Genomic DNA, 13,028 nt, shown 5'->3' on the forward strand with positions numbered 1-13,028 from the left:
TGGTTTGATCGATATGGATACAAAATGTGGCATTCTCACAATATAACAAAATCTTCTGGAAGGGTATCCTCCCTGGGATGTCGTCTCTTGCAGCGGGTTAAGTGCAGGAGATGTCCAACATCGTTGACGCAAGGAAGTCCATTGGCGATAGACATTCAATCGCGCGGTGAGTAAGCATTATCATTTTATGATTTGACACTGAGAATGCAGTTAATGAACACACTAAAAATTGCACGCTGCCGTGGGAATGGCACGTTCTCTCGTATTATAAAAATTGGGGAGGACTGTGCAAACTCTCCCATGCAAGAAAACTTGCATGTTTTCTTTTTTTTAAAAACATAAAAATGGAACAACAAACAATTAATAACATTGACATCTTGTATGATCATGAACATTGAGCTTGACAAAACTCCTTGTGGTTTTTGGCGAGGTACCCCTCTGAAGCACTACAATCGGTAACCAATTTATGTGGAAGTACACCACTAAACCACGACGATCGGTATCCCAAACACTCTCATGTAAAAAAATCTAACTATCTTTCATGAAATCTCTCTCTCTCTCTCACTCTCTCAGTTTCCAATATTTTATTCAATCTCAATTCGATGGAACATAGCTAACGAAGCACTCTAGTTATAGAAGAGAAAGTGAACTTTATTTTACTTTTTATAGGCCACGTGAGTTTGCAAACTCACCGCGTGGAAGCTCTCTTAGTTTTCGATCATAACTTTGCTCAGGCAACCGTCCACAAATCTAACGTGTATGAAAGAGATGTTTGTGACGCCACTCGAAGCCCCTAGAGTGGAAGCTGCGCTTGGGCGCACCGCGACACACACACACACACACACACACACACAGAGAGAGAGAGAGAGAGAGAGAGAGAGAGAGAGAGAGAGAGAGAGAGAGAGAGAGAACAAGCTGAGCATTCGTGATCTGAGAGACTGGGTGCGATCCATGGCTCAGCTTGTGGAAGATTGGTACAAGCAAATGCCTCTCATCACTCGCTCCTACCTTACCCTTTCTGTTCTTACCACTGTTGGCTGCGCCCTGGATGTAGGCCCTTCTTTTTCCCTGCTTTGTTTTGGTGTAGAAGCAATTGCGGTATTAACACGTTGTAATTTTCTGCAGGTGATATCTCCTTATCACATATATCTCAACTCTGAGAAGGTCATTCGGCATTTTCAGTACTGGAGACTGTTTACAAATTTTTTCTATTTTGGCAAGCTTGGTAAGGTGTACAAAGTTTAATTGTTAACCTTTGCAGAAAAAGTGCTGGAATAGTTGAGGAAGGAATCACTATTGTGCTCGAGTGCTTGAGAGGGGGAGGTCAATGTAAACTAGCTGTTTGGAAGGGATATTGCATATGATGACAATGATGATTTTGGAGCGTAGATTCCATTTCATGTGGACAATAAATTCCGCAAAAGCATGCTAAACTGTTTGGTGTTTGTATGAAATGTGCTTTTTGCTGGATGCTGTAAAGTTGGCATTTTTCTACCAATGATGGCAATGTAAGAAAGACGGTCTGTTTAACACACAGGAAAATATAAGTCTGCTAGTTTTTGTACGTGCTTATGCCAAAGTCAGTGCTGATGTCACCATTGTAGGTATTGTTTCATGCATGCACTAGGCTGGTACCCTCGACGTTGAAATTAGATTGTGGTTGGATATTTAGCCCCTTTTCAAGAGGACTTTGCTTGTAAGACTCTTCAAAGGCACTTGTTTGACCTTCGTATTGTTTGACCTTTGTATCATGCTCTACCTTGTTGTTGAATGTCGCAACTGCCTCTACACTCCTTCCGCCACGATGCCCCTTGTGGTTGATCGGTCGAAATTGCTTTTGTCCTGCTTATAGGCTTCTCATCTCATGTGCATTGGCTCTTGGTTGTGGTTTGTCCGCCCGTTGTTAGATGGAGTGGCATTGCGAGCATAGGTAGAATCGAGAACTTTCACAATCCTTTGTTCTTTCTTTGTGCTAATGAATGCAACTTTGTGTTATTGTTTTTTTCCCGAGAAAAAGATCCTTCCATTAGTTAATAAAACTGCCCATAGGGCTACAAACTACCTCTACTAGAGAGGGCTACATCAAAAGCATGGGGAGACTCTCCCAGTGAGTAAACGAAATATGTACAATGAGGCTGGCCGGTAGTGCCATTTGGGCGCACCCTGGACCAACCAGCCCCCCATTGCTGTGAGCTTTGTGTGCAACGCCACTGGAACAAAGTGACTCATCTTGGCTGTCTAGAGTCCCACAACCACTCCCAAAAGCCTGACAAGAACTCAGCTGTGAGACCCTTCTCTTGCCGATGAAGTGTTGCAGCAAGACGAGCCTCTCTCTGTGCTGCCGGTACTGAAAGAAAGGGATCCCAGGGTGGTCGGCTGAAAAGAAGGGGTCTCTCCAAAACCACTCTCCAGGGTCCCACTACACTTGTGCCAGAGGGCAGCTCTCCCAAGCCCAAAGCCTCCAGTGACACAGGTCCTCCCACAAATGCCACTACTCGTATCCTCTGAAAACAGCACTCTGCAACCTGTCAATTTTGTGTTATTCATGATACTTGAGAGAGAGTCAGAGAGATGTAAGAGATAATACTTTGTGTTATTCATGATACTTGAGGCGATAGAGGGGGGAGAAAAGACACACCAATGGGGCCTCAACCAACCCTCTTATGTACACCATTGCCATGCATTATACCTCAATGTAAGACTCAACTCGACTTGATGGATGATGTTCCACCGATAACTCTTCAAGATGAAGCGTCTCTATTGAATGCATCAACGAGGTCTGGCTTGATGTGGCTTGCAGATGGTCGCGAGAGGGCACACTCGATGTGAGATGAATCAAGACTCCAAAAGTTCACTCTCTTCCATCCACTTTGCATCCATAGGTGGATAGTTCTTGAACTTCACCAAATAGCGTCTTGTAACCTATCCCTTAACTTTTCTTCCTTATGTGCCAAAATCTGCTCAGGTACCCAGATCTCATCAAGTTCCTCAACTTTTGGCTGATCTTCATTTGACATATCTTCTGGCACATTACCCAAAAAGGGTCTTAGAAGACTCACGTGAAACACAATCTTCCAAGTATCAGGCAATTTCAGCCTATAAGCAACATCGTTGATCTTCTGAAAAGGTCCATAGTAACGCATGCTGAGCTTTGGAAACAACCTTTCCTTGCCCTTCATCTTCTTTAACCTTGCCCTTTCAAACCGTAAAAGTACCCAATCACCCGATGAAAACAACAATTCACGTCCGTGACGATCAAAAACTCTTTGCCTTAGTCTTCTCCAAGGCAAGCTTGATCTTCTTATACATTTCATCCATATTCTCAACATATTGATCTACTTCGTAAATTGTCCTCTGTGTGCAAAATGGAAGGAACCTTTTTGCCACCCTCAACAATCTCAAAAAGCGCCTTGCCTATTGACGAATGCACTGTATTGTTGTATGCATACTAAAGCATGGGTAGATACTGTTCCCACTTGCCCTTATTATCTAGCACACATTTCAGTAGATCTAAAACAAGAGAATTAGCCTCTTCTGACTGCCCATTAGTTTGTGGATGAAACTTGAGCGTGGTGCCCATGTTTTCAAATAAGCCTCTCCAAAACAGGCTTGTCATATGAGGATCACTATCACTGACAATAAACTGTGGCATACCATGGTACTTGAACACATTGTACATACACAACCGTGCCATCTAGTCAGCTTTTATCTTCTTCCTGACAGGAATAAAATGGGCCTGCTTGTTGAACCTGCAAATAATGGTCCATATACCATCATTCCCTGTCGGCGTTCTTGGGAGATCAAAGATAAAATCCATAGCAATGCTTTCCCATGGCTTATCTGGAATAGGCAGTGGCTGTAATAACCTTGTTGCCTTTTGCCTGTCAAACTTCACCTTTTGGCAAATCACTCATGCTCGCACCAAGGCATCCACATCTCTCCTCAAAGTAGGCCAATAAAAGAATGTCAAGATCGCTTTTATTGTCGCATCTATACCACGATGCCCTGCATATGGTGGGACATGGCTTTCTACCATAGCCTTATGTCGTAATGGCCTAGTGACACATAGTTTGCCATGCATCATCATAAAACCTTCCTTGAGGAGGTAGTGCTCATTGCGTTATCCATCTTGCAACTGTTCAAAGATCCTTGCAAAATCTTCATCAGTAGCATGTTGTTCCTTCATGTCATCAAGCTCATGATGATGAGGAATTGACACAGCTGAAATTTGTGGCTTTGTTGACAACGCATCAGCCACAACATTTTTCTTGCCTTTTACATGCAAAATCCGACTTGAAACATAGAAAAAATGTTTGCCCATCGCATATGCTTTTCGGATAACTTGACTGTGTCAAGAAGTATAGCAAGGTCTGATGATCTGTTTGAAGAACAAAATCAGCACCTAACGGGTAGTGCTTCCAACGTTCTTGATGGTATTTTTATTCAACGCACGGTAATCAATACACATGCGCCAAGAGCCATCATTCTTTTGCACTAGAAGCACTGGGGAGCAAAAGGGTAAAGAACTAGGTTGAATCAGCCCTTTCTCTAACAGCTCCTCTACTTGGTCGATAATCTCTTTATGCTAAGTGGCGTTAACCCTGTAGGGAGGCCTATTTGGTGGGCTACAACCTGGCACCAAATCTATCGCATGATCCTCGGGCTTCTCCGGCAGCAACCGAGACGGTAATGAATCAGAAAAACAGTCACTACTAACTCTTGCATCTAACACATATAAATTTGACTGACCATTATCTGAAACATCACGTGCAAAAATCAAGTACGCAGATGTCAGGTGCAACTTTATTTAGCTCGGATCTAGTACTGATCTAGTACTCCGCACAAACATAAGAGACACGTTACTTTACTTGAAAGACTGAACTAAATTGAAAGAAAGAAAGAGACAAGAGAGAGAAAAGAGACGACACAGGGATGTCGGCTCCCAAACCCTCAAGGGTCCCCTTGCTCTGTTGCTAGAGCAAGTACTTTCTTTATTTTTGCACAATGCTGGTACAATGATGCTAAATGCTGAGGTACTGATGCTATGATGATGACGATGTCGACGACGACGATGGTGTTGACAACGACGACGATGTCAAGGCTGAAATCTGAAAATGTTGATCTGATCTGAAATCTGAAAACACTGAATCTGATCTGAGGCTGAACCAGAAAACGATGGTTTGATCTGAAATGCTGGTGATGTTGGCTGAAAACGCTAATCTTGTCCTGAGGAAACCTTGGGTCCCTGAGGTGCTGCATGATTGCTGGGTGCCTGTCTCCTTGTGTCCCTGCTTCTTCTGCTTCTGTTGAGTGCCCAATGGGTTTCTTTTATAGTTCCTTTAGCCATTTGCCCTACCTACATTCGAACAAGGATAAATGAAAAGTCACTTATTAATAAATGGCCTATAAGAGGTGGTTCACGCCTGCATGATGAAATGCTGTCCTGCGTAAGAGAGGGTGGACATGCATGTCCTGCTAGAGGCTCACAAAGGTGTCAGACTCAGTCCTCAGCTAATGACTCATGCTAGACTGTAGCAGAACATGTCCACGTAGCGCAAGTGAAGTGCGTACGTGACATCCCCCTGTTAAAGGTGAGACACAACTGCTAAACTTCAACTGTACTTTTGGTGCTGACTGCTTTTGATGCATGTGGATGAGGTAGCCTTACTACTGTCGCAGAATACCAGCCTTCTTGCTGACTCTACCTTGCGAGCAAGTACGACCACTCGAATAGTCTTGTCATGAAAACATTACGGGTGAAGCTGAAAGGTAAGGGTGCTCGGAGGTATTTCCAAGGGTTTCTTGTCCATGGAAGTGGATGCACGCTACATGCAAATGCGAATGCGAATGCAAAAGAGGGTTAGGGATCCTGTCTCCAAGTCCTTCCATATCCACATACAAGGCTAGTAGATCTTGGTAGTCAAGATTTGGGTTGTCGTGTGTCCGATGTCGATCTTCCTTCAAAGACATGGCAATGAAGATGGGAGCTAATAAGTCCATGATCGGGACTCAAAGATTCTGTCAGGAAAATAAATCGGGAGAGGTTCCTTGGGTTCTTAATGGTGCTTTGGTTCTTGGGTTCTTGACTTGCAATTTGTGTGTAAGAAGGCTTTTCTCTTATCCAAGCTCAACTCCTTCCTGTAGGTGCACCCCTTGACGGCCTTGCGCTCACACCAAGGTTGCTTTTTCCCACCTCACGTTGATTGGCTTGCCCCTAAGTGCAAGGTCCGCTCTCAATGAGTGGAAAAGAGGAACGAGGGAATGCTGGACAAGCCCTTCTTTCTTGGGTTACCTGCCACTCTTCAAAAACACAGATTAGGGATCGACACGCCCAAGTGATCTTGGGTTACGTGCAACCACAAGAAGCAATTTTTTTTTTCTTGTGGTTCTTTCCTTGAGTGATGATTCCGAACACTTCCAAAGAGTTGAGGTGTGATACCAATGTCAGGTGCAACGGAGAATGTTTATGGATTTAGCTCGGATCTAGTACCCCGCACAAACACAAGGGACACTTTACTTCACTTGAAAGACTGAACTGAATTGAAAGAAAGAAAGAGACAAGAGAGAGAAAAGAGGGATGTTGGGTCCCAAACCCTCAAGGGCCCCCTTGCTCTGTTGCCAGAGCAAGTACTTCCTATATTCTTGCACAATGTTGGTACAATGATGCTAAATGCTGAGGTACTGATGGTAATGGGTACTGATGTTGTGGTACTTGACAACGACGACAAGGCTGAAATCTGAAAACGCTGATCTGATCTGAAATCTGAAAACGCAGAATCTGATCTGAGGGTGAATCAAAACATGTTGGTGTGATATGAAATGCTGGTTGAAAACGCTCATCTTGTCTTGAGAAAACGTTGGGCCCCTGAGGTGCTGCATGATGCTAGGTGCTTGCCTCCTTGTGTCCCTTGTTCTTCTGCTTCTATTGAGTGCCCAATGGGTTTCTTTTATAGTTCCTTTAGCCATTTGCCCTACCTGTAAATGAAAAGTCACTTATTAATAAATGACCTATAAGAGGTGGTTCACGCGGTAAAATGCTTGCATGATGAAATGTTGTCTTACACAAGAGAGGGTAATGCAACTATGACTGGCCTTGCATTATGACTGGCATGGACATGCATGTCCTGCTAGAGGCTCATAAAGGTGCCAGGCTCAGCCCTAAGCTAATGACTCATGCTAGACTGTAGCAGAACATGTCCACGTAGCGCAAGTGAAGTGCGCACGTGACAACACAAAGATGATTCTTAATTACAGAAGTGATAGCCAAAGCATATATAGTAGGGTCAGACTCTCCTTTGAACGTTACATCTAGGATGTGAGTTTTGCCCCTATGCGGAAGGGTGATCTTCTTGTTGAAGACATCAAGCACTCCATGTATACGGAACATCCACGGGATTCCCAACAGCGCATCGCACCATTCCAGTGGCATGATATAAAATTCCTCCGTGTCCACATATGACTGAATATGGAGACACAACTTTCTAATGATAGGCGTAACACACTCTGAGTGGCCACGACATGTACCAAATCTCTTCAGCTTTGATGTCCGCTTGATGGCCAACTCTGGTGAGATAAAGTTTGCTTTAGCACCTGGATCAAAGAAGATAAGTGTTGTCCGGTGATTGACTTTACCCCACGCTTTGCATAGTTCACTGTCATTTGAACTTGGCCTACCACCCACCATATCTGGCATTAGACCTACCGTGGGTTTAGGCTTCCTGCCTTTATATTACCTCTGGAACAACAAGGGGAACATTTTAGAACTGTGCCACAAAGTCAACTGGGCAACCAGTTGGGATATTTTTAAGCGGCAACCTTGAAACGGGAAATTACTTATAAACGCGCCGGCACAATTTGCACTTTCCTCTTGCAGAAAAATGGGCGCTGATTTTTAAGCTTGGAGAGGACTCATTTGTTGTCTGTCACAGGTCAAGAGCTATTGACTGCAAGCTTTCCCTCTCATGTACAGTGTGGTGCAAGAAGTCATGTCCTGCACACCTCACACTGCTCTCTTCTTCACTACGTGCAGTAATGTGATGCCCCACAAGAGCGCTCTTCATTTGACTCATGTATAGCTGTGTGGTTACGCAAGAGCCTCCCTGAGCAGGAACAGGAGTAGCTGATTGCTGCACCGGTGAGGGTGATAACCTCACCGTATAGGTGCGATTTCAGCGCTGTATTTTTATTGTTTTGCAGCCATACGGCCTTGGGAATAGTGCCCCACGGCTAGAGGGCAGTTTAGGGCTGAAAACAGGGCAAAAACCAGTAAATACAGCAACCTGAATTTACTGTTTTTGGGCAGAAATCGGGGGTTTATGCCAGTGGACGTGAGTTCCAGCAAGGGAATTGGTTTTGGGCAAGTTTTGGGGCTGTTATGTTGCGGAAATTTTGTCAAAACAGGTGGTATCTAGCTGGATACAGGTAAAGAATTTCCAGGACTCTACTTTGTTGTTTACTCTCTTAAAGTATAAAGAAATACCGAAAGGGGGGCCAATTTTCGGGCCTACAAGTTGTCGGCATCTGCTCGGGGCATTCTAGCTTCCAAGCCGTGTGTGTGCTCAAGTGCTAATTCTTGTCGTAGGTTACCTTTGTAAAGTGCTCTGTGTGTGTGTCTAAAGTAAAGAATTTCGGGTGAAAGCCAAAGCCCACCGCCCCACAGGCCGGTTTCAACCGAGCACGTCGAAAGCGCTATCGAGACTAGTCAAGTGAAGGTGCCGCAGGAAGCGTGTGCGAGTGCAAGTGTGAGAGTTGAGAGAGAGAGAGACCTACTGTTGGGTGGAGCGCACAACAACGTTATCCTGTCGCAGCTCCTTATTCACTTTTTATTAAAGAATAAGTGTATATGTGGTTAAGTTAGTAGATGGGTTAGTAGTAAGTGGGATGTCCGGCCAGTTGGCCTGAATCCCAACAAACTCTCACTTGAAGGCCAACGCAACCAAATGACCTGGTATGTACAACCGTGAAGCAATCTAGTGGCTTCAACCTATACCCATCAACTCACTGCAATGTGTAAACCGCTCCAAAGCTAAGCCTTTCAAGTTTCGTCAAAGCATTTGCTGGGGTGTCGTCAATGTGTACCTTGACCAAATCAATGAGCTTTTTGGCCAAGAAATCTCTCACGAGATAATACCTAACTTCAATGTGTTTCCATTTGGAGTGAAACACGGGATTCCTTGCCAATGTAAGAGCACTCTGACTATCACAATATATCGCTGGAGTCTCATCAATGCCAAGATTTCTGACCAAGCGAGATAACCATACAGCCTCTTTACTTGCATCGACAACGCAACGCTCTGTGTCACGTGACACATCCAACCCTATGTGTCCGTGGACAAGCTACAGCATGATCAGGGTGCAGTTCAGTCAAGTCAGTCTAGAATAGGAAGTGATCTGGCACTTCTTTGAGTCTGTTCACAAACCGTGCATGTCAAGACACTTAGATTAGATGGATATCCTCTGGTTGCACACAACATGACCATCAGATTCCAGTCAGATCCCATCAGTAGCATTTTTACAGTGAATAGGCCTATTTTCCCTATTTTTGACATTTTTCACTTATTATTTTTAAGTGACTTTTGTTGGAAAGCAGGTAGGGCAATTTTGCTAAGTTTGTATATAAGCAAACCTAGCGCTAGCACTTTCTGGCAGAAGAGGCAGCAGGAGCACTCGCTCAATAGGCAACTTCTCAGCAGAATCCAAGAGGCGTAGCATTTTCTGCATCAGCAGGACAGCCCTAGCGTTTTTCATCTACAGACCAGCCACGACGATTTTTGCACAGCAGATCAGCCCGGTGGAACATCCGGCGACAGCAGAACCATTTTTAGCCCTAGCGTTTTTGATTTGCAGATCAGGCCCAGCGTTTTGCAGATTCACCGCGATGGAACACCAAGAAGTATCAGCGTTTTCAGTTTTCAGCCTTTAGACATCGCAGAAGAAAGTCCCGAACCTCGCAGATCTCACCTTCTCGCAGCAGTTTCTCGCCACACGGTCAGTTTCCGCAAGGTTTACAGTTTCAGCCCGGAAAACGCAGATTTCAGCATCTGCGTTTTCAGCGCGTCGGCGTTGCATCGTCGTCATCGCCGTCGTCATTGACATAGAGTCAGAAGCAGCAGATAAAGATTTGCAGATTTCAACCCTTAGCATTTCCAGATTTCAGCCCGTCTCGTCGTCGTCTTCATCGTCAGCGACATCATCGGCAAGTCCAAGCATTGTAGAGATTTGTGCAATCATAAGTAGACCACTCTCGCCATAGAGTGGGGCCTTCGGAGTAGGGTTTTACAACATCTCTGGTGTTGTATTCTCTTCTCTATCTCTCAGTCTCATGCACGTTCATTCACAGTGTCATTCACTTTGTTTGTGTCCATTGCACTCTCTCACTAAGGGAACGGAACGCTCTCCCTTCCATAAGTAAAAGGATCCTAGAGCACAGTTCGGAGCACTCATCTTGACAAAGTTCAAACATTCATTCCGCTGCACCTTACATTGGTATCAGAGCTTTGGCAGTGTTCTGTATCACTCAAGGAAAGAACCACAAGAATCACAAGAATTTTTTTTGCTTGTTGAGGTCGCACGAACCCAAGTTCGCTTGGGCGTGTCGATTCCTAATCTTTTTTTTGAAGAGTGACAAGAATCCCAAGAAAGAAGGGCTTGTCTAGCCTCCCCTTGTGCCTCTTTTTACTCATTGAGAGCGGACCGTGCACTTAGCGGCCGGCCAATCGACGTGAGGTGGGAAAAAGCAACCTTGGTGTGAGCGCAAGGCCGTCAAGGGGTGTGCCCGCGGAAAAAAAGGGGAACACGGGTGAAGAGAAGATCCTTCTCTAACACAGATTGCAAGCGAAAGAAGAACCGCAAGAACCCCAAGAACCAAGACCCCCAAGAACCCAAGTTCCTCGTGAACTTAAGAACCCAAGACCACAAGAACCCACAAGAACCCACGACTTCAGTGTATAGCGGAATGGCTACTTCGCTTGGAGGTGATGAGCATGAGAGAGGCGAAGAAGAATTTTCCCCACCAGGAGGTTTTTCCGACTCTCCCCCTTCCGCATCTACGTCAAGGATTGTACTAACTCCTATGGAGGCTTTGGACCAGATGTTTATGGAAAGGAAGTTAGAACGCGAAGCAAGAAGAGCAGAAAGAAAAGCAGAAATAGAGCGCGAACACCAAGAAAGAATGGCAGTCATAGCGCGTGAGCGAGCAAGCACGCTTGGAAGCCAAAGAACGATAAGCCAATTTGGATCGTGAAAACAAAGCAAGACAAGTAGAAAACAAAGCAAGATAAGCAAAATTTGATCGCGAGAACAAAGCCATCAAAGAAAAGAGCGACCAACACATGAAAGAATTCTTGCGACTCTTTTCTCAAGTTCAGGCACAGATGCAAGAGATTCGGGAAAAGGAGGCTCTCTCAGTCTCTTCTTCCCCAAAGCATGACACACATGATGTGCATGATGATGATTTGAATGACAATGATAAGCATGATGATTTGCACGATCAAGATGTGATATCTCACGAGCATGATGCTTTGCATGATGATCAAGATGTGATTTCTCACAAGCATGATGATTTGCGTGAAGATGATGTGATTGTTCACAAGGATGATGTGTTAGTTGATACTTTCTCTAGTGAAGCTAACCTCATTGCAGATTCGATCAATCACGAAGAACCGATCTTGGCTCTTGAGTCGAGGTCCACAGAACCCTTACAGGAAGACTCGATCCAACACGAAGAACCGATCTTGTCTCTCGAGTCTAGGTCCAAAGAATCCTCACAGGAAGTATTATGTGTTTGCATGATTAGTACGCACGCATTGTTCGAGTGTTTCATTCGTGATCGTTTCCTGTATTTTCGTCAGCGTCTTTATGTGATCCCTTTTCCTAGGCATGACATATTGTACGTTGAGCACGTTTCACTCCTCAATGAGCACGGATGTATGCGGATTGTTCATGAAAAGCTAAAAAGTATGCATTCAAGGAAGTCACATTCCATGTCTCTTCCTTGGCACGACACAATTGTAGAACGAGCACAAGAAAGTATGAGCACCAAGCATGGGCATTTCCGTTGTGAATTGCCACAGTTGATTGCTTTAGATGAGAAGAGAAAGATTCGATCTCATTGTTTGCGTGTGTGTGGTGAACGGTTTGGCACTCCGTCTATTTATTCATCTAAGTTGCATGCACAGTGTTTTAGGAAGACAAGGTTTTTTCCAGTCACTTTACATGGAATAGGTATGTTTATGGTTTTTTGTTGGAAATGGTTTCAGGAATTTTCAGCCATGGAGATTCTTGAAGAAGAAAGAAGCAGGACTTTAGACGAAGTTGAAGTCGAAGGAGCCACAAAAGACTTCCCTCTCGGCGTGGCCCAAAGAAGCAAGCGTTGCAGACCTTTATGAAGTTCAAGTACCGCACGACCCACACATCACAGTGGGCCGGCGAAGAGTCCCTTGCAGGATTCCTTTTGCTGTTGGCGATCTCCCTCGACGCCGTACAGTTTGGTACCAGTACCTCACTTTGAAAAGGAGGGGATGTCACGTGACACATCCAACCCTATGTGTCCGTGGACAAGCTACAACATGATCAGGGTTCAGTTCAGTCAAGTCAGTCTAGAATAGGAATTGATCTGGCACTTTTATGAGTCTGTTCGCAGACCGTGCATGTCCAGACGCTTAGATTAGATGGATATCCTCTGGTTGCACACAGCATGACCATTAGATTCCAATCAGATCCCATCAGTAGCATTTTTACAGTGCATAGGCCTATTTTCCTGTTTTTGACATTTTTCACTTATTATTTTTAAGTGACCTTTGTTGGAAAGTAGGTAGGGCAATTTTGCTAAGTTTGTATATAAGCAAACCTAGCGCTAGCACTTTCTGGCAGAAGAGGGAGCAGGAGTACTCGCTCAACATGCAACTTCTCAACAGAATCCAAGAGACGTAGCGTTTTCTGCGTCAGCAGGACAACCCTAGCGTTTTTCATATACAGACCAACCACGGCGATTTGTGCACAGCAGATCAGCCCGGCGTCAACACGACACA

General features: G+C 44.7%; 1 protein-coding gene across 1 annotated transcript in view; it reads left to right on the forward strand.

Moving 5' to 3' along the window:
• The first annotated feature begins 748 nt into the window (after positions 1 to 748).
• The window catches only part of LOC147433366 (derlin-2-like), a 36,489-nt gene continuing 24,209 nt past the window's right edge, over positions 749 to 13,028 (forward strand). The window contains exons 1-2 of the mRNA XM_086492954.1: positions 749 to 1,050; positions 1,126 to 1,225. Coding sequence (XP_086349080.1) covers positions 760 to 1,050; positions 1,126 to 1,225 — 391 coding nt within the window. The 5' untranslated portion in view covers positions 749 to 759. The remainder of the gene's footprint in view (positions 1,051 to 1,125; positions 1,226 to 13,028) is intronic.

Source organism: Adiantum capillus-veneris, chromosome 20, assembly GCF_014529385.1.
Source record: "Adiantum capillus-veneris isolate H3 chromosome 20, ASM1452938v2, whole genome shotgun sequence".
Classification (NCBI taxonomy): domain Eukaryota; kingdom Viridiplantae; phylum Streptophyta; class Polypodiopsida; order Polypodiales; family Pteridaceae; genus Adiantum; species Adiantum capillus-veneris.